Below are 25719 nucleotides of genomic sequence, written 5' to 3'. Positions count from 1 at the left end.
GCCAGAGAAACGCGGGAAGGGAGCCTGCGATCTCCGCCCCGCACCGATCCACTCGAAAGATGGTCTCAGCCAATGGATCGAAGCGGGGAGCGCGCGCAGCGAGACCGGAGCGATCCCCCCCCTAAAAAAACCCAAACCAAAACACGCGGGCGGGAAGCAGCGGGTCTTGCGCAGGGACGATCGCCGCCCCCTTCCTCCTCCACCTCCCTTGGCTCCTCACGCACTTACACCTCTCCCCGCGTCGCCAGAGGAAATGCACAGTCTCCCGAGGCCTCTCCAGAGTGACTCTGGGCGAAACCATCCCGTCGCAAGGGGCGGGTGGGTTCTAGAGCCGACACACGCGCGCGCGCGCGCGCAACACCCCCCCCCCCCAGTTTCCCGTCAGAGGCGGGAGGCAGTTTGAGAAAGAGCCGCGCTTGGTTTTTTTTCCCTCTCCCCCCCCCCCCGCGCCACGCGCTCCGTGCAACATCCCGTCCAGCGCCGCTCGCTCGCCGTCGAGAGGATTAGGCGGGATTTGTGGGCTGAAGGCATGTGGCGAGGGCTCTGAGGGGGGGTGGGGAAAAAAGCCCCGCGGGGTTGTTGTTTTCCCCTTCTTCCCCGCCCGCCTCCTGGGCGAGCGGAGCGCCCTGCATGTCTGTGTCGCTCGGCGAGGGAGGGAAGCAGGCAGCAGGCAGGCGCAGGCGCAGCGCCCGCCCGTCCGCTCGCCTGCCTGCAGCCCGGGCTCCCTCGCTCACTAGTGCAGTTGCCGGGGCGTTGATGGCAGCGGCGGAGCGCGCCCGGAGCACGACGGCAACGCCGCCGCCTTGGGGCCCCGAGCCCAACATGGGCAGCCGGCACGGAGGCAGCAGCAGCAGCAGCAGCGGCGGCCGCAGCGGCAGCTCCGGGGCCCCTCAGCGGCGGGACGGGCGCCGTGGCCCCTCGAGGGCCAGCCAGCTCTCCTGACCTGCCTGCCTGCCGCGCTCTCCCCCTCCTCCCCCGGCGCTCCCCGCCGAAGAATGTCCGCCAAGTCCAAGGGGACCACCTCCTCCTCCGCCACCTCGTCGTCCGTGTCGTCTCCGGCCGAAGGGCTGCCGGCAGCCTCCAAAGCCAAGGTGAAGGAGCAGATCAAGATCATCGTGGACGATTTGGAATTAGTCCTGGGGGACCTGAAGGACGTGGCTAAGGAGCTGAAGGAGGTGAGAGGGAAAGAGGGGGGGAGAGAGAGAAGGGGAAAAGAAAAAGAGAGAATAAACACCATCCCCCCCCCCTCCGATCCGATCTGTGTGCCTGCGGGACCGAAGGCGCCAGAGGATCGGGCAGAGTCCGGCCCCTTTTCCCCCCCAGGCGGGACCGGCCCAACTCTTGGGCAACTGTGACAGGCGGCCGGAAGAGCCGCCGTCTCCTAAGCCGGCGTGGACCGGACTGCGCCAGACTTGTTACACTTTCGAGTCTTGCCTGGCCACCACGAGCGATCAACTAGTGGCTTCGTCTTTGGGAGCGACGGGGTGGCGGGGTGCGGGGTGGGGGGTGGGGTGGGGATGGAGAAGCCCAGCCGGTCGCTTCCTATCCTGCCTCCGCGGGGCTCTGGGTGCCGGATCGCCTTGCGCCAAGAAATCTGCCTTTCCTTGATCTTACTAACCCTCCGTGGCGGGGGGGGGGGGGGGAATGTGATCGAGACGGGGCGGCGCGCAGGCTTTGGGGTTGCCCACCTCTTTGGGATGACTGACGAACAGCCGAGAGGATTCCCCAAACCCATCCCCAGGCGCGGATGGGAGTAGCTTGGGACGTGGGGGGGGGGGGGAGAGGAAGAGGCTGCGATGCTTTGCCCGGCGCCACCCACCCACCCCATTCCGCCCACTCCAGAGTTTGGTTTGTAAGTGGCGGGGAGGAGGGGGCAGGAGGAGGAGTTGTGCCTCTCCATCTTTCCGCGTAAAGGGCTGTGTGGGCATTCCTCCCCTCCCTCCCTCTCTCTCCTGCTTCCCCTCCCCACTCCAGATCTTGGGCTCCAGATTTAGCGTTTAGTCATTGCATTAACTAAGGAGATGCTTCCTTCCCTGACAGCAGCGACGCCGCTTCACGCCTTTGGTTCCCCTCCCCTCCCCTCTTTTTTTCCGAGGGTGGTTATTTCTGTGCTTTCTTCTGCCGGCTGTTATTTTTAGGAGGTTGGGGCGACGTCGCCGCTTGGAGCTTGTCAAAGTAAAGTTCCTGCGTAGAGCAAAAGGGGAGATTCCTCGCAGGGAGAGAAGGGGGCAGGGAAAGCTGGCAGTCTAGGCCTGGGAGGGATTCTGCTAGGTTTTGGATCCTCCTGCTTCCTTCCCAGATCCCACAGCCTCGACACAGATGGTGTCTTCTGTGCAGGAATTGACTATGGTGACCCTCAACGCCTTAATGCCAACCCTTAAGGATCCGCAATCCTTACCTGCAGGCACAAGGCAGAACTCATCTGTTTAGTCTGATGACTCCATCAACAATGTGATCCAGTGGCATAGCGTGGGGGGTGCAGGGGGGGCCAGCCGCACTGGGCGCAACATCTGGGGGTTAGGGTTAGGGGGCGCAAATTACTTGCCTTGCCCTGGGTGCTGACAACCCACGCTACGCCACTGCTGTGATCTAAATACATTTGTATTTGCTTTTTCATTGCAAACATAGTTTCATCGGCATCATTTCCCCAAACTTCATCTAGTAGAATGGTTGGATGTGATCTTTGTAGAATTTGAAGGTGGTGGGTGCTATTCTTTCTAAAATGGACTTTTATAAGACTTGGACCTTTTGTTTTCGTACTGATGGTTACAGGTTGTGACAGATGATGGTGTTTTTAGTTCAGTGGAATCAGAAGAAATCTCCATGTACTTATATATTTTTTATCAACAACTGTCAAAATTAAGCAGGCTGCATCCCGTCCTCTTCATCAGAGAAAAATATGTACAGGGTGAGCTGGGATCTTGGTAGCTCCAAGAGAAAGGTTGTGGAGAGCAGCAGGCTGTTAGTTCCATTTCATCTTGTTTGACGCTATAAACTTGGAGTTCAGCATCCTGAAGTTGGTAACTGAGTTGGACAGATCCGAATTACAAGAGTGAATTAAAAAATGAGTTGCTGGTACAACTTGAGAATTATTAGGCAGAGGCTATAACCCGTATTAGGAAGTCGGTCCCAGTTATTGGGATTTCCTTCTTAGTAAACATATTGTGATGGGATGAAGAGCTGCTTGTGTGTAAATTGCAATCCCTCAGAGTTTGAACAGCTTCTCAAACCTCTGCCTGTGACGGAGCCCCTCCAGCATGGCTGCGTCAGTCGCTAGCAGAATCCGAAAGTGGTTGCTTTCGGAAACGTTTCCAACATAAAAGCTCCTTAACGGAAACACGTCTTCTGGCCTCTCTGCGTGACAGTTTCCGGCGTGGAACGGGTGTCCCTATAGGAGGTTCTGAGACATCCCCACTATTTTCACTGGAAGCATCTCTGAGCCATTCCTCCGACTCTCCTTCCCTTGACATTCCTGTTCGCCCCCTACTGGTTCCTTCTTCAGGTGTTACGTCTCCCTTTACCTCAGAGAGCCTTGGCACCTCCGGTGCTGCCGATGGCAGTTCCCTGACATCCACCTCCCCTCCAGGGCCCCCTTCACCCTCTCCCGTCTCCTCCCCTACAGTTTGGGAGGGGGTAAAACCCCGGAAGGAACCTTCCTCCTCGTCTGAGGTTTCGAACACCTTTCTCCACTTGTTGCGGTTCCTAGTCTCTCGGTACTCCTCGTCGTCTGAGTCCGTTCCTTCTTCCAACTCCGACTCCGCGAATCCTTCCAGTTCCTCTTCCTCGTCTGTGGTGCCGAAATACTCCCTCCTAAACCTTGCTGCCGGCTGTGGTTTCCTCGGGAATCTTTGGTGGAACGTTTCTGTTAAAACCTCGTCATTGACCTCCTCTGCTGTCACCCAAGTGTTTTCTGACTCCGGTTCCCCTTCCCACGCCACTAAATACTCCACCTGATTGCCCTTCCACCTGGAATCGAGGATTTCCGCTACATGGTTACTGCTCTCCCTCTCTTCCAAGACTGGTCCCCTGGTGTGCTCCCCTTCACCTCCCCCCTTGTACGGTGACAGTAATGACCTGTGGAACACTGGATGCAATTTCATGTGGTTGGGTAACCGGAGTTTGAAAGCCACTGGGTTGACCTGCTGAATGACCTCAAAGGGTCCCAATCTCTTGGGTCTTAATTTCTTACAACCCCCTTTGAACGGCAACCCTTGGGTGGACAACCACACCTGATCCCCCACCCTTATGGTTTCACCTTCCCTCCTGTTCTTGTCTGCCTGCTTCTTATATTGAGCCTTGGCCCTTTCTAAGTTGAGCTGAAGCTGACGATGGATCGCTTCCATCTCTTCTACAAAATGTTCGGCCGCTGGGACACTCCATCTCTCGCCTCCCTCCCCCGGGAATGCCCTGGGGTGACACCCGTAATTGGCCAAAAAGGGGCTCATCCCTGTGGACACATGCTCCGCATTGTTGTAGGCAAATTCTGCCAGCGCCAGCTTTTCGACCCAATCATTCCCTCTGTCATTGACATAACACCTCAGATATTGTTGGAGGATGCCATTTGCTCTTTCCGCCTGCCCGTTGGTTTCAGGATGCCGGGCCGTCGAAAAATTGACCTCCACGTGCAGCAAGCTCATGAGCTTCCTCCAGAACCTGGAAGTAAATTGTTTCCCGCGGTCCGAGACAACCCTCAAGGGGGCGCCATGCAGCCGGAAGATGTGTTCTACAAACAACTTCGCTGTTTCTTCCGCTGTCACTGCATGTGAACATGCCACAAAGTGGCACATCTTAGTTAACAGGTCCACTACTACCATGATGGCCGTCTTCCCTTTGGATTTGGGCAGATCCGTCATAAAATCTATTGATACCGCCTCCCAAGGCCGTTCTGGCGTGGGTAGTGGTTCCAATAACCCTGCCGGCGCCCTTCTTTCCCCCTTGGCCCTCTGGCATTGGTCACACCCTCTTACATACTCCTTTACATCTTCCCTCACCTTGGGCCACCAAAACTCCCTGGTGACCATCCACATGGTCTTGTGTTGTCCAAAATGTCCCGCCGTGGGACTATCATGCAACTGCTTGAGTACCCTCCCTCTCAATTCACCTTCTGGTATATACAGTGCCCCTTTGTAATACAATGCCCCATTTCTTTCTTCAAAACCCTCCGGGCTCTCACCCTCTCCCCTGAGGCCTCTGAGCTTATTTTGGGCATATTCGTCAGTTTCCGTTTCTTCTACCAGCTCTCGTCTCCCCACCAGCGCCGCCCCACACACCCAGCGGTCCTCAGGAATGACATGTCTTTCTTCGCTTGCCCCCTCCCCTTCCAAGTACTCTGGTTTGCGTGAGAGAGCGTCCGCCCTGACGTTCTCTGGGCCTGGTACATAACAAATCTCGAAGTGGAATTTGGAAAATTCCTGTGCCCATCTCACTTGTCGTTGGTTGAGTACTCGAGCTGTTCTCCAATACTCCAAATTCTTGTGGTCGGTGCACACTTGCACCTTGTGTTGTGCCCCAATCAATAAATGTCTCCACCTCCGGAACGCTTCGTGAATGGCAAGTAGTTCTCTGTCATACACCGTGTAGTTCCGCTCGGACTTATTCAGCTTCCTCGAGAAAAAACCACACGGTCTCCACTCCGACGTATTTCTTCCCGGCTGAAGAAGCACAGCCCCCACCGCTCTGTCTGACGCGTCTGTCTCCACCCTCATGGGCTTCTGTAGGTCCACATGCAGAAGTTGTTCTTCCGAAGCGAAAGCCCTTTTCAGTTCTTCAAAAGCTCTCTCCGCTTCCGCCGTCCAAACAAATTTCTTCTTGCTACTGAGGCAGTCGGTGATGGGCGCCGTCAAGTGTGCAAAATTCTTGATGAACTTCCGATAAAAGTTCCCAAACCCCAGGAATCTTTGCACATCCTTCTTGGTTTTGGGTGCCTTCCATTCCAGCACCGCCTGGACCTTGCCTGGATCCATGGCCAATCCTTGGTCTGACAGGCGGTACCCCAGGAATTCCACCTCCTTGGCATGAAACTGGCACTTCTCCAGTTTCACCCACAGCTGATTGGCTTGCAGCCGCCCCAACACTTCTCTCACGTCCCTCACATGCTGCTCTTCATTTTCCGAATACACCAACACGTCATCCAAAAAGGCCACACAATTCTTGTAGAGCAACGGCCCCAGGACGTGGTTGATAAAACTTTGAAAACATGCGGAGCCGGCTTGGAGACCGAAGGGCATTACGAGGTATTCAAATGCTCCCAAAGGGGTGAACATGGTGGTCTTCCATTCATCCCCCTTCCTTATTCGTATCAGATTATACGCCCCCCGCAGGTCCAGTTTTGTAAAAATCTTCCCCTTCCTCACCCTGGTCAGAATGTCATCAATTCGGGGCATAGGAAAGGCCAGGGGTTCCGACACGGCGTTTAGGGCCCTGAAATCCACTACAAGCCTCGGCTTATCTGTGTTTTTTTTGTCCACAAAAAACACTGGGCTGCCCCCCACCGCTCGGGACTCTCTGATGAAACCCCTCTTCAGGTTTTTGTCAATGAACTCCCTCAGCTCCTGCATCTCCCTGTCTGACATGGCGTACAGCTTGCCCACTGGGAGTTGAGCCCCAGGGAGTAGGTTGATTTGACAGTCAAAGGGTCTATGCGGCGGCAGTTTGTCCGCTTCCCTTTCGCTAAATACGTTGCTCAGATCTGCATATTGCGGAGGCACCTCCCCTTGCTTCATTACCTCCATCCCAGCTAAGGTGAGCTTGGCTCCCCCTGGATCCTTCCCCTGCTTGCAGTGTTCCAGGCAATGCGCTGACCCGAAGGAGACTACCCTCTGGTGCCAGCCCACTAGAGGATCGTGTAGTGCCAGCCAGCTCATCCCCAAAATTATGGGAGCTCCTCCCAATGTGGCCACATTAAACGCTATCCTCTCGGTGTGCCTTGCCACCCTCATTATCATAGGGACTGTCTGTTGGTTCACTTCTCCTCCCAACAGCTCTCTGCCGTCAATTGTGGTCACCTGCAGGGGTTTACTTAAGGGGAGGGTTTGTATCTGGTGCTCAGCTGCGAACTCCTTACTCATAAAATTACAGGAGCTGCCTGAATCCAGCAGGGCCTTGATCTGTAGGGGGTGTCCGTTTGGCAGCTCTAGCAACACCTCTATCACTAGAGCAGGTCTGGGAGGTTCTGGTGCGGGCACTCTCACTGCTTTTGAGCCTGGCTGCTGTGCCCCGAGGGCAGCCAGGCGTTGGCTTTTACTTGCTCTGTGCTTTCCTCCTCCTCTCCCCCAACAGCTCCCGCCATGCCTTGCCATTCCTTTCTCCGTGGACAGACTCTGGCAAAGTGTCCTGGCTGTTGGCAGAGATAGCATTTCTTCCCGCCCTTTCCCTCCTTCTTCCGCCCTTCACCGATGTTTGAAACTGTGCGCGCACGCGCTGTTCCCACTTCCATCGGCTCTGCCGGCGGGAAAGGCTGCTCTGGAATGTCTGGAATGCGGAGCTCCCTCCAACGTTCTCCTTTCCCCTCCCGCTTCTCCAAAGCCCTCGCTTCCTGGCGCGCTCCTATGGCTAGCGCGGCTTTAGTCAGCTGGTCCATAGACTCTGCTCTGGGGCTCCGGGAAAGTTCATCTTTCAAGGAGGAAGACAGACCTTCTTCGAAAAGCATCAAAATGGGCTCAGCAGACAAGTCCCACCCCAAACGATGAATCAACATAGTGAACTCAGTCCAGTACTCACGGACAGTCCTGTTTCCCTGTTTGCAAGCCATTAACTGCCTTCGCACCCCTCCCTGCTCAATGTCACTGGAAAACATCAGGTCCATGGCACGAAAAAACTTCCTTGTGTCCTTTAGGATCTCATTATTTGCTGCCATCAAGGGTCTAACCCAGTCCTTCGCCCCTGATTCGAGATGGCTAATTACAAAAGCCACTCGCGATTCCTCATCAGGGAAGTCATCAAATTGCAGATTGAGAGCATATTGCATCTCTGTCCTAAAGGCATGGTAGTTCCTGGGGTCCCCCCCAAATTTCTGCACCAATCCTGGCATCTTTCTGTTGAGTGGGGTGGCTTTCTCCCTCCCCCTCTCTGCATCCTGAGCCCTCCTTTCTTCCAGCCTCGCCGTCTGCAAGGCAAGCTGGATTTCCAACGTCCTGTACCTTTCTTCCAGTGTCGGACCTCCTCCAGCTGCCCCTGCTCCTCCGGTTCCTGCTGGTTCGCTCATGATGCCTCTCCCTGGCACAAGCTAGCTGTCGATGACTTTCGGATTGCTGTGATGGGATGAAGAGCTGCTTGTGTGTAAATTGCAATCCCTCAGAGTTTGAACAGCTTCTCAAACCTCTGCCTGTGACGGAGCCCCTCCAGCATGGCTGCGTCAGTCGCTAGCAGAATCCGAAAGTGGTTGCTTTCGGAAACGTTTCCAACATAAAAGCTCCTTAACGGAAACACGTCTTCTGGCCTCTCTGCGTGACAGTTTCCGGCGTGGAACGGGTGTCCCTATAGGAGGTTCTGAGACATCCCCACTATTTTCACTGGAAGCATCTCTGAGCCATTCCTCCGACTCTCCTTCCCTTGACATTCCTGTTCGCCCCCTACTGGTTCCTTCTTCAGGTGTTACGTCTCCCTTTACCTCAGAGAGCCTTGGCACCTCCGGTGCTGCCGATGGCAGTTCCCTGACACATATATAGGATTGGACTCTCAAGGTATCAAGGGTGGAGAATGGACCAGTTTTGCAAACACCAAGAGACACTTCCCACATTTGGAAATATAATTGCCAGAAATGTCTGGACTTTCCTTTTCAGGCCTGAAACACAGAGCCAGTGCACAAAATATCTATTTGTCTCATATAGTTTAGGAACCAATGTAATATTTCCTTAGCCAGTGGCAAATGTCAGCTCCTATAGCTTAATTTGCAGGCAGAATGCAATTACTGTGTTGGATGCTCTGAAGTAGCAAAACATTGCAATTCAAATAACACAACTTATCTGTCCATTTTGGAGATTCCTCAGATCTTTATTAGTTTGTGTGTGTGTGTGTGTGTGGCACAACTGGTGGACAGATGGTGGGATTAGAAGCTGAAATTCAAGTCTGAAGCACGTGTGCGTTGCTTTGTAATCCTGTACATTACATTATACAAGACCCTCTCTCTCCTGCCCCCGTTTCCTAATTTCATAGAGGTTTAACAAGATTTTTTCCCCCTAAGGGAAACAAATTGCTCAGAAACAAATTTTCATTTCCTGGAGAAAGCTGTATGAAGGATCAGAAATATCCTTTTTTTACCCTACCAACTCCACTTTCTCTACATTTCTCCTTGCAGATATGCCAATAGCTTGTTATCTTAGTGTGCATATTCTGTCTTCCAAGTATTTGTGGGTGTTTGGTATTTTGATGTGAACATGTAACACACACAGATATACAATCTGTGGCACTGGAGCCTCATATACCCCCTCCAACCTCATTTTATATCTTCTGAAGCTGCCCTTTCTTTCATTCTGTCCCATCAGAATTCCCTTCTTCCTTCTTGCTCATTTCCTTCTTATTTTTCCTTGCCTTTGAGCATGGTTCCCTCCCCCTCTCCTCCTCCAGAACAACTGAACAGACTAGTGTTTTGTTTGAGAAATATACATTGATATAGATTGAGCTGCATTGGTTTGTTGATCAGAACTGGATGAATAGGCAGTCCACAAATGAATTGCATAAATAAATAAATAAGCAAATAATACTAATAAAAGCACTCTGAACATTGAATGGAAAATAATTGCACCCCATGCAGTGGGACTTCCTTCTGAGCAGACCTGAACAGAATTGGGAATTCTAATCTGAGGTAGCCATGGTGAAAATCAAAGAAGGCCAATATTTTTTCTGGGTTAGTTAATCCAGAACACTTTTGTCTGAGGCTCCATTTATCACTTGAGTTTGGCTCCACCCCTTTATGGCATGCAGACCTTGACATATTTTCCCTGATGGAATGTGGCCCTTGACAGGCAAAGAAACAATTGCCCTCCCCTTGGCTTACATTAACAATATTCTCTTTAAATTTCAAGGAGTCCGTGGCTTTGACAATAGTTCATAGTATTTTAGGATCCGGAAAGAGTGCCTTATTTTCTCAGACATTGTTCTGTTTCTGGAAGTGGAACTCTTAGGTTTAGGTAAGCAGATTTGTTTAATATCATCGGCTGCGTCTCATCTAATGCGTCTCATCTAATGATGAAAGCGCCCTTATGAATTCATTTGACGAACTACAGTCACAAGAAAAAGAAAAAATAATAAATAAATTAGATAAACTAAGAGAGAAGATGTCTCAGGCCAAAAGCAAAATAGGAAACAAAGAAATTCAAACCAACAGTGCCATTGGAGGCTCAGTGGACCTTCTCAAATTTAGCCCACAGCCCCAAAATAGGCCCATAAAATCCAAGGCAACGATACAGACAATCGTCTCGCCACCCCTATTAGTCAATCTGGAACCAGCTCTTCCGGCACCAGCCGGAATGGTCACACCTACTAAAGAACAGCAAAATGTAAACAAAATTTCGACACACTCCTCAATGCCTGACCTGGAGTCATCATTATCGGGCGGAGAATCTCTAGTTGACGATTTAGAAGCTCAAACCGCTATCGATATGGACTGGACAGAAGACCCCTTGGGCCATATAAATAAGATGACATACCCACGGAAGGGAAATCTAAGAATAGTTAAAACTTGTACCGACTTAATCTCTGCTCCCCTAGATGATAAGCTCTCTGATAAAACAAGGGATTTCAGAGAGGAGACTAGACCAAATCAGGACACTACCCCTATAGGACCGGCTGAGCAGAGCATAATTACAAATAGCTCAAGAGGTACATCTGCGCCAAAAGGAGAGAAGTCATCTACTATTAGTCAAAGGAAAATTACTGACTTCTTTAAATCTGACAACCCACCAAGGCCAGCGTTCCCCCCTTCCCTATTGTGACTACCCAAACCTCAGTCAAATCCTCCCCCGTTCTCCCTTTTAAGCTGGAATATAGCAGGTTGGAAGGGGAAAAAATCTGACCCGGACTTTGTAAAACTAATAAACTCACACCAAGTAATCCTCTTGCAGGAAACATGGGAAGAGGGGAGAGTAGATATTAATGGTTTTGATGTTACATCATTACCGGCATGCCCGTCTACTAAAGGAGGCCGGCCCAGAGGAGGATTAGTTATAGCAATTTCCTTGAAAATACAGGCAAAACTCACGCTTGTAAATGCTTCCACCTTTGCAATTACAGCCCTGATTACGGGGGAAAACTTTGAACTTGTTATAACAAATGTTTATCTTCCTCCTGGAGGCAATATTGCAGACTTACACAATAAATGGGGAACCTTGGAGGAACATCTCACTTTTTGCCACTCCAAATACCCCAATATACCCAATGTTATAGCAGGGGACTTCAACGCTCGCATTGCAACAAACTGGGAGTCTTTAATTAAAGCCAAATGGTGGATAACCCCAGAATTCATTAATGACCTCTCCCTCCATAATCAAAGACTTTCCAAAGACAAAAGGGTAAATGAAGCGGGAACCCTTCTTTACCAATTGGTACTACGTCTAAACTTAGTGATTCTAAACGGGAACTGCCTGCCTGACGTACCGGGCGAGTTTACACACATAAGCTCCTCTGCAAACAGTGTCCTGGATTATATATTGGTATCTCATGACATATTCCCCAGAGTTTCCCATTTCAAAGTTGAAAATATTCATCTGAGCGACCACCTACCGTTGGTCGCCACAATGACTATAGACTGGACCCCAGATGGAAACAGACACCCAACACATCTGATTATGAACTCAGTATTGCAAATCAAAAGTGTAAAGTGGTCCGAATTACAGGCCCAAAAATACTCAGCATATTTCCAACAAGGACTAAAACAAGCATATTCAGGCTTAACCGAGGATTATTATGATTATGACCAAACTTTAAGACTATTCTCGAATCTGTCGGAAGATCTAACGTCTTTTTTCTCTGTCCCGACGCATAAAATAAATCGAACACAAAGGAAGATAGGTGCATTGTGGTTCAATAGTGCTTGTAAACAGGCTAGACAACTTCTCGGTAACATCTACAAAGAGTATAAAGCCTCCGGGGCAACGGTCTTGCCAAAAGAATATTTCCAAGCAAAATCGGCCTACAAGCAAATTCAAAAGGGAGCCAGACAGGAATGGCAAGTGAATCAATGGCGAGCAATCATAGAAGCCTCATCATCACGGAACTCCAGACAATTTTGGCTCCTGGTAAATAAAAGAACTAAAAGATACCCTTTGACTATTATTCCTGCCCCGGTTTGGGAATCTTACTTAAAAAATTACTTTGCCACAACTGACTGTATTGCTAACACAAGAGATGAATTTCAACATCAGCTTCCCCTCTGGCCCCCCACCGATCCAGAAGACATCCATGACCTGATCGTTAAACTCAAAACAGGGAAAGCGCCTGGGCCAGACCTGATCCCGGCAGAAGCAATAAAATACCACGCGGACTGGTGGGCCAAAGTTCTGGCGACCACCTTCGATGCCGTTAACAACTCTGGAATGATCCCGGAAGTATGGAAGGACGCTGTTATCGTTCCAATCCACAAAAAGGGCTCACCAGATGACCCGGGGAATTACAGAAACATCAGTCTGCTCTCAATAGTGGGGAAACTGTATGCCCGCTTCCTGTTGAACAGACTTAACCAATGGGCCGAAGAGAAAAAATTAATTGGGCCCGAACAAGCTGGATTCCGCCCAAAACAGTCAACAATTAATCACATTCTAACTTTACAGCATCTTGCCTGGAAATACTCCACCCCAAAGGGTGGCCAACTCTGTGTAGCATTCATTGACCTAAAGGCAGCATTCGATAGTATCCCCAGGAGCATCCTCTGGGAAAAACTCATCCGCTGGGGCATTGACAGAAGGCTTCTCTGGCTAATAATCAAACTCCATGAGAACTCAGCGGCCAGAGTGAGATTCACCCCGGAGGGTGATCTCACGAATTCAATTCCCATTAACAGAGGTGTCCGACAGGGTTGTATATTGGCTCCACTCCTGTTCAATTTGTTCATAAGTGACATGAGGACTCCCCTAATAGAGGCCCAAGAAAGGATTCATGCACCCCGCCTAGCACTTTATCGCTGCCCCTTGTTACTATATGCGGATGACGCAGTCATTCTTTCTTTTTCTAGAGTAGGTCTCAGGAGGGCCCTAAAAATTTTTGGATCATACTGTAGCGCAAACTCCCTTACAATTAATTATGGAAAATCTAAGATCCTGATTTTCTCAAAGAGCCGGAAACTCCATAATTGGAGAATTGATGGGAGAGTCATCGAACAAGTCTATAGATTCCAATATTTGGGAGTTTGGTTACAACATAACCTCAGATGGAAGGCCCATGTAGCCTATGTTACAAATAGAGCCAAAGCTATCTCCTTGGCGATCTTGCGATTCTTCTTCACCGATGGGGCCCTTCATATCCCATCGGCGCTGAAAGTCTTCAAGGCCAAGGTGATCCCGACAATAGCTTATGCCATCTCAATCTGGGGGACCCTTGCCAACCTATCTCACCTGGAGGTCATTCAAAATCAGTTCTTAAGAGGGATATTGAAACTACCCAACTGTGTAAGTAATACAGCGTTACGCATGGAACTTAATATTGTATCCCTGGAAAATGCTCTGTGGAAGCACATACTCTGTCACTGGTTATCTCTATGGCACAATCTCCCAAACTTGTACTTGATACAATGTATGTGGAGAGATGATTTCCAGAGCCCATGGGTAAAAAATTTACAGCTGAAAATTACGGCAATGGGAATCTCCCCATCCAAATTATTAGAGCAGGACATAGTCCCAGCTAAAAGAACAGTAACCTGTAAGCTAGAGGAGATGGACTTGCAGCAGAAAATGATCTTGGGCAATGGTACCTGCTCACCTCTAAATCTTGGTTTATTACCCCTCTTAAGGCTCCCAAACTATTTGAATTCCTTAACTTCCTCAGCTCATAGATATGCCTTTGTAAAGGCAAGATTCAACACCTTCCCATCGAACGTGCTGAGAAATAGATTCTCCAATGGACAGATATCGCTTCTATGTGATTGTAACAGTGGGGCACCGGAATCGTTGCATCACATAATTTTTGACTGTGCTTTTCACCTACCGGCCAGGAGCAAGTTTCTTGCTCAATATCTTAAGGGAATTGCCGATGACACAATTGAAGCCAAACTGAGATATCTACTAATTGATGATGACCCCCTAAAATCACTCATGGTTGCCAGATTCCTGATCAGCGTCCTATCCCTAAAGAAGAGAAACGGTCTCCTGTGTGATTCGGACAACCCCTTTAAACCATGACCTATGTTTTAGGTGATATCACCATTGTTTTAAATCATGATCTATGTTTTGGGCGATATCACCATTGATACCCCTGATTAATTTATGAGTAGAGGGTGATGTATAGGTTACAAATTTATTGCAATGTATGGTGGTGGTTCCTGTTTTGTATGATGGTGGTTTTTGTTTTTGTTTTGCTTTGGTTACTGTTTGTCTTTTGTAAGCTTTGGCGATTTTAAACTTTGGAGTTTTAAGTATAATATGTTGGTATGGGAAACTGTCGTGTAACGGGCCAATGGCCGTAATAAAGATCAAAGATCAATCCAATCTCTTTAAATTTCAAGGAGTCCGTGGCTTTGACAATAGTTCATAGTATTTTAGGATCCGGAAAGAGTGCCTTATTTTCTCAGACATTGTTCTGTTTCTGGAAGTGGAACTCTTAGGTTTAGGTAAGCAGATTTGTTTAATATCATCGGCTGCGTCTCTGAGAAGAACAACAACAATGAACAACAATTTGTGGCCTTTGCTGCTTGCTGCCAAGAGTAATTGTTTATGGCTGCAATAGTTTCATGGAAGAAGTGAAGCTACAGCGCCTGTTAGGAAAGGCTTGTAATGACAACTTTATGCACCTAAAGCAGCATGTTTTCCTTTTTTTTAAAATGCTAGTTACTGCTGGAAGATAAAGAACACTGTTCATTAGTTCACAGCTCATGTCTTGTCTTATGTTTTCTTTGAAATCCTGAAGTGCCTGACTAATTTTTCCTTTTTTTAAAAAAAACCCTCTTGCTGCACAAGCAAGACAGCAACAGAAGTGTGGTCTTAACTTCCAGATTTTGCATTTACATATTATATTTTATTTACAGTCCACGTTCCTCCATGGAAGTCAGGGACACAGTGTCTGTAAAGTGTCCAGGTGACCTCCCATCTCGACAACAAACCCAGATTAGTTTAGCTTCAGTAAGATTGTAGCATAACTGTGCCTTCAGGCCATGCCCCAAAAGCTGGCTTTGGAAGTGAAAAAACACATCTTTCACTCTTTTAAAAAATAGGCTGCCCTTCTGTTTTGTTCAAGAGGTTGAGTTGGATCCAGAGAGTCTTCTCCCAATGACGGAAGTACCTTTGGAACCACCCACTGGAAATCAAGATTCTGTGGGTGTGGGTAATCAACCAAGTCGTACACTGAAATTAATTAAAAGCTCAATTAGTCTTGTCCGTTAACTTCAGTGGATCTGAATAAATACTGTTCAGTTCAGGCATAGAACATCATCAGGGCATTTTGCTTCTCTCTGTAATGATAGCATCTCTGCCTAACACAGTTGAGAGGAATCAGGATCAGCCCATTCAGGGCTATAGTTCATAGAGAAGAGGTCCCTACCTTACTGAGAGTTTGAGACCCATTGGATACATGTACCTGGTTTAGCTGGCCAGTTGAAGCCATTCTCAAGGTGTGGTCACTGTCATATGCTGAAAGCTTCTAGGAGCCATAAGTGAGAGCTGAGTGCAGGATGGAGATCAAAAGTGGACAAACTACTCCAGAAGGAGCACAACATGCCCCCCACCAGAGGTACTACCCCCTCTTCTAACACCCCAACATCCCTGGTTGTGGTACCACTTAGCATAGCAGTGTAGCAATAGTTGTGACAGAGTTATCTTCAGGCAAAGTAACGCCAGAAATTTAGAGACCTGGTTGTAAGAGAGCTGTGTTTGCTGCCTGGTTCTGCAACATAGGCGTGATGTTGGCTGCCCTTGGAGGGAGTCTTCTGAATCTGAAGAGCCCAGCAAAGCCATAACAGATGAAATGGAGACTCCTTTAATACAGTTTGCCATGTAAACTTGACAGTGGGGTTGGGTCCTGGCATGATGGTGGCCAATTAAGAAATGACATACATTAAGACCATTTGCACATTAAAATATTGATGTGCGCATTCTGTATATATCTTAACTCCATTATACTCATTTATTGATTTGTTATATGTTCCTATGAATGTAATGGACTTAATCACTTGTCTTTAGGATTCTAGCTTAATGGCACTTGGCTTCTAAATCAACAAAAGAATGTTTAGGGTTGTTTTTTTTAAGCATATTGAGTCACCATAATTCAGGCATGTGCCTTGTATTGTTTTTCTGTTGACCTGCATTGCAGCTGGACAGATGTTCATCTTTACCTTCAAAATAATTCCCTCTGCTTTTCCCTCCTAAAAATGTGTTAGCTGTACTTTGAAAGTGGAAACATGTCTGGTTCCACTGAACAGTTTTGAAAATGGTACCTACCTACCCATGAATACATACAGGAAGTATGGTTTCCTTTTTGCTTTTCCACGTGGTAAAGAAGTGAACCGACACCCTTTTAAAAAGGTCATTTGATTTTGACGGCACATTGCATATTCATGGTAGAGGATAAGGAGGGATCATAGAATTAGAGAATCATAGAACTGTAGCATTGGAAGAGACCCGGAGGGTCATTCTGTTCAACCCCCTGCTATGCAGGAATCTCCGCTAAAGCATCCATGACAGATGGCCATCCAACCTCTGCTTAAATACCTCCAAGGAAGAAGAGTCTGCTACCTTCCACAGCGACCCTGAACATAGATTAATCGCTAGGAAAAGGGGATCTGAAGACCTTGGGATGCAAATGGCACAACTGTACTGCCAGGAAGCATTCCACAAGAACAAGGAAGGGATTTACTGGGGCCCAGGATGTGAGCAGATAGTTAGGAAGGCAGACAGCCATTTCAACTGATCATTTTATTAGAAATGTAAGAAACACTCTTATACTAAGTCAGACTGTTCGTTCTTCTAATTATTGTCAGCACTGACTAACAGTGGCTCTTCGGTGTCTTAAGTCCTTCCCAGCCTTACCTGAAGATGCCAGGAACTGATCTAGAGACATTTCTGCATGCAAGGCATGTGCTCTGCCACTGAACGTTATCTGCTGTAGACAAGAGGGGATTACAGGCCAGGGGAACAGCAGAACGTTTAGTCCCCAAGCTACAGAAAGATGTTCACAATTTACAGCAGAGCTTTCCAAACTGTGTGTCATGAAATGTTAGTGTGTCGGTTGCAGTATGTAGGTTTGTCGCCCCTCTCACTCCTCCCGGGGCTGGAAAGGGGTGTTGTGTCTAAAATGATGCATGTCTAAAAAGTGTGTCACCAACATGAAAAGTTTGGAAAGTTCTGATTTGCAGGAGAACCATGGCACAATTTAAACATAGTTGCACAAAAAGGAATCTTGATACTGTAACTTACTATTGCATGTATAAAGTGTTGCTTCCAACTACATTCTGACTGTTACTGTTACTAACTACATTCTACTGTTACTAAGACTGTCATAAACCTAATTGAACTCAATCGCATTGACTTCTAAATTGCAGTGTAAACAACTGATGAGAAACCTGTGGCTCTCCAGATGGTGCTGAACTTTATTTTCCAGCAGCCCCCAGCAGTATGGGGAGTGATTAGGAATGATGAGACTTGTGGCAACATCTGGTGGGCCATAGGTAACCCATATCTCTTGAATGCCAATAGGATAATCTGAGTTGGGATATGGTGTAGCAGTTTGAGAAAGGTTTAAATCTCAAACAGGTAGATGCCAATGCTTCGGGAAGTACTTGTCTTTGAAGGTTTCCTCCTAGAAAGGCCATGTATAGGGCAGAAAATACTTCTGAGAAACAAGGCCTATTGAGGAGGATGAGTCATAACTGTGGTGTCTAAGAGGAACTGGACATAGAGTTAAATTTCCTTCATGAGCACAAATAACTCCATGTATGAGATAAGTCAACAGGTGCAAGGTCAGCCAAGCCAGTTGCTATGGCAACGGCCCAGTGCCATAGTTGGAAGCACTGATTGCTCACCCCCCACCCACTGAACTGTACTGGACTGCAACATAGCACTCCTCAATAAGCAGGGAATGGGAATTCCACCATGTGACCTGCTTTCCTGCAGACTTCAGTCTACAACTGAGGCACAGATTTGTCAATTAAACTCCACATAAATCCCAGATTAAAAATTATTGTAAAAAACAAAACAAAAAACACTGTTGTGGAAGAAGACATTTTGTGAGAATCTACTGCAAGAAAAAGGAAATATATATATAAGATCTTAGGATCTTAACCCTCCAGTCTCCGTTCCCTATTGAGACTAACCTTAAATATTGAACTGAATTCCACTATTTACCCTCTTCCACTTCATCCCATACCTCTGTTTCCTCTCTCCGTGTTCAACTTTACATGGCAAGCTCCCTGTAATAACACTCAGTGTTTTGTTCTTGCGTTTTAAATTCTATGTGCAAGGTATTAAGTACATAATAGTTAATTGGATCTGTGAGCCAGTGTAGTGTAGTGGTTAAGAGCAGTAGACTCGTAATCTGGTGAACCGGGTTTGCGTCTCCGCTCCTCCACATGCAGCTGCTGGGTGACCTTGGGCTAGTCACACTTCTTTGAAGTCTTTCAGCCCCACTCACCTCACAGAGTGTTTGTTGTGGGGGAGGAAGGGAAAGGAGTTTGTGAGCCGCTTTGAGACTCCTTCGGGTAGTGATAAAGCGGGATATAAAATCCAAACTCCTCCTCCTCCTCTTCTTCTTCTTCTTCTTCTTCTTCTTCTTCTTCTTCAAATATGAGCTAAATCAGTGACAAAGATAAAGAGTAATTTTGTCAGAATGGTACAGTAGGAAGTTTCCATTCTGAGTTATAACTTTAGCTTTTTCAGATTTCATTGTCAATTTGCTTGACCTATTCTATAATATGCTGTTTAGGTTTTTTCCACTTTGAAACATAATTCTATCTGTCACTTATGGGTTTCCAACCCATTTCAAAAACACAGTGGTACCTCGGATTAAGTACTTTATTTGTTCCGGAGGTCCGTACTTAACCTGAAACTGTTCTTAACCTGAAGCACCACTTTAGCTAATAGGGCCTCCTGCTGCTGCCGCACCACTGGAGCACAATTCCTGTTCTTAACCTGAAGCACCACTTTAGCTAATAGGGCCTCCTGCTGCCGCCGCACCACTGGAGCACAATTCCTGTTCTCATCCTGAAGCAAAGTTCTTAACCTGAAACACTATTTCTGGGTTAGGGGAGTCTGTAACCTGAAGCATATGCAACCTGAAGCGTCTGTAACCCGAGGTACCACTGTACTTGGCTGGACTGCATGAAGAAGTATTGGACTGATTATGCTTTCTCTATTAGGCATTTAATCTCTAAACAGATCTGGAGTTTGTGCATGCTAAATCTCCTAGAAATCCAGGTTCTCCATTAGAGGAATTAAATATAGAACATTGTGTAAGTTCAGTTCAAAGCTCAACCATCAAAGTGTTCTGTTGGTGAAGTCTCCGGTAACGTCAGTATTGTGCTTTCTCGAAACATTTGATCTCTGTCCCATGCTGTCTGAATTGCCAAGAGCAGCGGCTTTCAAAGGTTGTTGTGATGGGCTTCCCTACGTCGGCACTTCCAACTGAAAATAGTTTAGAGATTTTCTAAACAGCCCCATGCTGTGTAAACTTCTTAGAATCATAGAATTGTAGAGTTGGAAGGGACCGCAAGGGTCATCTAGTCCAACTCCCTGCAATGCAGGAATTTTTGCCCAATGTGGGGCTCAAACCCATGACCCTGAGATCTCATGCTCTATTGAGTGAGCTATCCCAGCTACTGCTGGCTTGTGGCCTGGCTGGGGTCACTTGCAGGTTCCACTAGTGCAGGGGTCGGCAAGGTTTACCTTGCCTGGGCCTGTTCACTCCAGGGCAGATCCCTCTGTGGGCTGGATTGCGTGTGCACGTGAGCGAGCATCCAGCATCTGCACATGCGCAGATGCAATTTCCGGCACAGCAGAAGCGAGTCCCTGCACCGTGCTGGTATAGCTCAGCGTATGGGGACTCACCAAGCAGCCGGCTTGTGGGCTGGTTAAATGACCCCCATGGGCCGCTTGTGGCCCATGGTCCTTAGGCTGCACTAGTGTGACTCTGTCTCAAGCCCAGTGGCAGCTCTGTTGTCCTGACACTAAGTGTTTTGCATATGGGCTGCACTGCCCAAGGCTTGGCCCGTTCATAGAAAATGAATTTTCTTATCACATGAGTGGAGAAGCTCTGGCCTACGAGCCTGATTCATTCAGCTCTGGCATGTGTGGCTGTTTTATTTTCCAGCCATGCCTACTTGCCCACACCTAATGTCATGCCTCCAGCTGTCAAAAGTTGGTTTGTGTGGGGTGGGAGGAGCTATGGATCTAGTCCATCAGGCAGATCCACTTCCCCATCCCTGCTTTAGCTTGCAGACCTTCACCATACCATGGTTTGGGCATTAGAAAGGTCACTAGAAAAGTCGCTGGCCATGGAACAATTCTGTACTTCTAGTTCCTGAGAAGAGGGACACGGGTGGTGCTGTGGTTTAAACCACTGAGCCTCTTCGGCTTGCCAATCAGAAGGCCAGCGGTTCGAATCCCCGCGATGGGGTGAGCTCCCTTTGCTCGGTCCTAGCTCCTGCCAACCTAGCAGTTCGAAAGCACACCAGTGCAAGTAGATAAATAGGTACTGCTCCAGCAGGAATGTAAACAGCGTTTCCGTGTGCTGCTCTGGTTTCAGTGTTCCATTGCACCAGAAGTGGCTTAGTCATGCTGGCCACATGACCTGGAAAACTGTCTGCGGACAAGCGCCAGCTCCCTTGGCCTGTAAAGCGAGATGAGCGCCACAACCCCAGAGTCGTCTGCGACTGGACTTAACTGTCAGGGGTCCTTTACCTTTACCTTTTTTAGTTCCAAAGAAAGGGAAAATCTGTCCTGTTTCACCAATAAAAACCCAAGGTCTGTTAGGGAAAGGTGGAGTTAGGGCTCATTTTGTGGAGGGAGTAAGATGGTGCATACCAGCTTCTCATCCAGTTAAGATACATTCTCAACCTCCAAGGTTCAGAACAAGGTTAGATGGTTTTGGTGCTTGGCAAAAATGCACAATTTTCCCATGCACATTTTTGCTACTTGTGCAGACTGGATATGTACTTCAGATACTTTAGAAATATGAGCTTGTGGAAAGGACTGAATGAATTAAACAAAATAAATTGAAATCATAGTACAGACTTGTGTTTAGTCTACTGACATTGTCATTTTCCAGGCTTTCTTCTTTCCATACAGAATTTGCTGAGAGTGTCATATGTATTTCGGTTTTTCCATTTGATTTTCTTGCATTGCATCACATGGCAAATACTTCTGTGGATATCAAACCTCATCAGCCTGAACAAATTCTTGAAAGTTATTTGTGAAATATTTGCATAACTTGTAATAAGCAAATGAATGAGATTTAGCTTTTTATCAAAAGGGTGCAGACATGGTAGCTGTTGCCAATAATTTACAGAGATTGATCCAAAATAGAGGATATCTAGACTGTATGGTATGCAAGAAAAATAATGGCTACTGTGCATAATTATTTTGGCTTCATGCAAGCATTGCCTACGCTTGCAATTTGTTCAGTTGACTGGCTGCCATTAAACCTGTGGTTTCTGTGCATCACTGAATTTTCCATTTCCGCCTCAAACTTGCTATATTTTGATTGATTTAGTGAATATTTTTCTATGTCTTTAAGCTACTGGCTCTTCCACTTCAATAGCGACTTAAAATGGGAAATGCTGACATTGACTGAGAGACAGGAACAGGTTGTATCTCACATGAAAAATAAAACAAATCAGTATATGTTGTTCTGGTGTGGGTTCTTCCAATGTCCAATACTTTTTGTATGGACCAAATAAAATACATTTAAATGGGTCAAAACCTTGTACCCAGATAAATAATGACAAAATAGGTGGGGGATAGGAAAGTCTGGGATTGGAAAGCAATGAGAGGAAATGGTGGTCATTTCTCAGCAGCTGTAGTTCCTGCTAGTTGTGATCACCAGCTGCAGGGTGGCGCCCTTCAGGGGAAAATAACATGGTTGGTTAGAGCATGGTGCTGACAATGCCAAGGTTGCAGGTTCGATCCCCATATGGGGCAGCTGCATATTCCTGCATTGCAGGGGGTTGGAGTAGATGAGCTTTGGGGTCCCTTCCAGCTCTATAATCCTATTATTCTAATGATCTTATAAAGATAGGATGTGTTCATACTAGCACCCAATAGGGTGATTTCACCCATGGGGCTGAAATCACAGTGCTTGGCACTGGGAAATGAGACATGAGGTCTTAGGCTGGGATAATATGAATAGAGATGTTGATGGTGCATTTTCTGGCTCAGAAAAGATGTCACAGGAGCGGATAGTGCTCCTATGGGGGTTGGCAGCATAGCACCCATAGGCTCTTGTGTGCCTGCCAGTGCCTCCTATGGTACCTACAAAAGGTCTCAGTCAATATTCCATCAAAAATCCACAATGCATGAGAGTCTGTTCGGTCTTCCTGCTCAATTCCTGTTTGCATTCCCGCTCCTACATTGAAAGCACCCACAAAACCTGCCAACCTTTTATCGGATGCCAGGATTGTACATTTTGTTTTACAATGCCCTCCACGACAGCTGTTTGGTGACTGGTGCCCACTGTACTCTTTAAAAAGAATCCAAATTTGCCCACTGTTTCAGAAAGGTTGGCAATAACTGCCCTAAATTCTTCACATTTAAATCTGAGCTGCCGAAGAATTCCATTTCCCCCCAAGCCCACTTCCCTCCTGGTTTTCCTGGCTCCTGCAACTCTGGCAACAGCAAGCACCCTTTCCTGGTATGTGATGTGCTGTCATGCATTGCACCAGATTTTTTTTCTCAGGAGCTAGGAACATCCCCATTAGTAATTTGAAAAACTACCTCTCCAGTGTCCTCTTGTAGCCAGTGTGGTGGACATAGCAGTGCATCAGGCACTGGAGAAGGGGGGGAGATCTGCTGCCACCATTAAAACCAGTAGCCACACAAAAAACATGTGGGTTAGGGGTTTGTGAGGGTAGGGGGCAGGAAGGGACCTGGGGGCTCCAAATCGTGTAGTACAGTTCAAACCCACTTGAATATGACAGGGGCTGCACCAGGGTTAGAAATTCAGATATATAAGCTGGGTGGCAAATGGCTCCTTAAACCAGGGTTACAATCTCCAAAACGGAATGGCTAATTGCAGTTTTTTTGCCAGGCGGCTCAAAAGTCGCTTTGGTTCCTGAAATCCATTCTGATTGTGCAGATAGTATATAACAGATAGTATTCTACAGGCTGTGTTGCTAGTGTGTGAAAACTGTCAAGATCCAAGGATCCCCAGGTATGCACCTCCAGATGGTAGAGATGTCCGGTGCAATCCTGGCATCTTCGCTTGGTTGAAAGTGGCCAATAAGGTAAAGGTAAAGGTACCTCTGCCCGTACAGGTCAGTCTTGCCAGACTCTAGGGTTGTGCGCTCATCTCACTCTATAGGCCGGGAGCCAGCGCTGTCCACAGACACTTCCGGGTCACGTGGCCAGCGTGACAAGCTGCATCTGGCGAGCCAGCGCAGCACTCGGAACGCCTTTTACCTTCCCGCTGGTAAGCGGTCCCTATTTATCTACTTGCACCCGGGGGTGCTTTTGAACTGCTAGGTTGGCAGGCACTGGGACCGAACGACGGGAGCGCACCCCGCCGCGGGGATTCGAACCGCCGACCATGCGATCGGCAAGTCCTAGGCGCTGAGGTTTTACCCACAGCGCCACCCGCATCCCAAGTGGCCAATAGCTAGGTGCAAAATGTGCCTGGCGAATTTTGAATGCTGCACTGATTTAGAGTCAATCTTACTTGAGCCATGTGTGGGGTAACTGCAATATGAAGAGCAAGTAGAGTTAATTTTTTTTTTTTTAAATGTTCCCTTAGTTACATTATGGAAGAGTTGGGCTAGCGATTATCTGGACACTGTAAAATAGATATTGCCTTGTCCTGCAAGTTGATGTTCTGCTATACTTGCTGTGATGCATGCCATCAAGTGACCCAGCATTGCCTGTGATTTACCTTTGCAGTTGCACGGTTGCTGGTGGAGATGACATTCTATGCAAAACAGTTGTTTATTGTGGAAGAGGAGATGGGTCAGAATGCAAGAGCACACATTTATATCACTATGGTTGCTCATAGCATAATCAAAGATCTTGCAGTATACTCTTGTTCTTACTGTGTATCATCTACAACAACCAGTTAGTAACAGGTCATAAGTCTGTCATAATATGTGCCTTTTCCCCAGGTATTTTATGGAAGAAAGATTTTGTGGAACAAATGTATTGGCAAGCTGGATGCAACCTGCAGACCATACGTTGCTTACCCTTAATGTACAGAAATCCATGCTTCAAGTTCAGGAAGTAGTAGTTACACTGTATCACCCTGATTCTTCGCTGATGTAGGCTTTCTGGACAAGTTTGAATTGGAAAATTGGGATTTTTCCCCCTGATGCCCCAGAGAGTGATCTAATTTAGTGTGTTTATTTTACATGTGTTTAGTAGACAAAATAAAAAACTTTGAAATTGCCAAGCTTTTCATCCTACATCACTTCTGATGTATGTAAACCCAGAGTAGAACCGAGATGCTTTGGCATCAAATTTACACCTAATCCAGAGATTGGTTTAGATTTAGTCTGCACTTTATACTTGGTATTGTGTAGTTTTTAAGTGCACCGTTAACCTTGAGATGTTTGGTTGAAAGGCAGGAATAAATAATACAATGTTCAGGAGACGTGTGATCCCACAACTTGTGTCTTATACACTTACATTCTTTATTCCAGTGCTCTGTGGTTTTAAGAAGTAACTTTTGTCACTGCATTCTTAGCAGCCATTTTTATTTCTTTATAGCTCATTTGGAACTGTCTCCAGTTGAAACTGATTGAGGCAAGATGCAGAAATGCAGATTATAACAGGCACATTTTGTGCCTTTCAAGTAGATCCAGTGATGATTGGTAGTTAACTCCAATGAGGATTGTGTTTGCCATTAGCCTAGGTGTTTAAAACCCAATAGTGAACTTTGTATGTGTGTAAAGATGTTGCTAATGATTACGTTTATGCACAGCCCAAGGAAGCTCATTTTTATATTCTAAGATCTATCAATTACATGCAAAGTTTCATGATGGACTCTTGACTCCTTGTGACCTTTGTCTGAACGACATCTCATTCTTATATATGTGGTGATGTTAAAATTACCTTTCTTTTTCGCATTTCTCTACTTCTTATTAAGACGTCATTTTCTTCCTGTTCCATCAGCTAATAATATTTTTGACAGACACCTGAAGAGCAAATACTTCCTGGGTTTTGTTGAGACCCACACATCTCATCTTGTGAAATATCTTCCGACCTCTCTTTGGACGCTTAGGGACAGCTTCATTATATGTGGAAGCATGCTAAGAGGGCAGTAGTATGAAATTCTTCCAAGGTGTGCAGCAATATTAACATAAAACAGAGATCACAAACAGACTCTGACCTCCTCATTCATATTTATGATGATCATAAGCACATGTGTTGCTAAAGTGAAGCTGAGCGA

At 47.2% G+C, this 25719-nt stretch overlaps 1 protein-coding gene across 2 annotated transcripts in view; it reads left to right on the top strand.

The window, feature by feature from the left end:
- Positions 1–368: 368 nt before the first annotated feature.
- PRR16 (proline rich 16) overlaps positions 369–25719 on the top strand; it is a 131129-nt gene continuing 105778 nt past the window's right edge. The window contains exon 1 of one of the 2 annotated variants that reach the window (XM_083404322.1): positions 369–1175. In XM_083404322.1, the coding sequence (XP_083260448.1) occupies positions 996–1175 (180 nt within the window). In that variant the 5' untranslated portion in view covers positions 369–995. The remainder of the gene's footprint in view (positions 1176–25719) is intronic. The other variant, XM_083404323.1, reaches the window with a different exon arrangement.

The sequence above is a fragment of the Podarcis tiliguerta genome (genome assembly GCF_965153285.1).
Source record: "Podarcis tiliguerta genome assembly, chromosome: 11".
NCBI classification, from domain to species: domain Eukaryota; kingdom Metazoa; phylum Chordata; class Lepidosauria; order Squamata; family Lacertidae; genus Podarcis; species Podarcis tiliguerta.
Note: the sequence above shows the minus strand (reverse complement) of the source record. Positions and strands in the feature narration are given on the sequence as shown.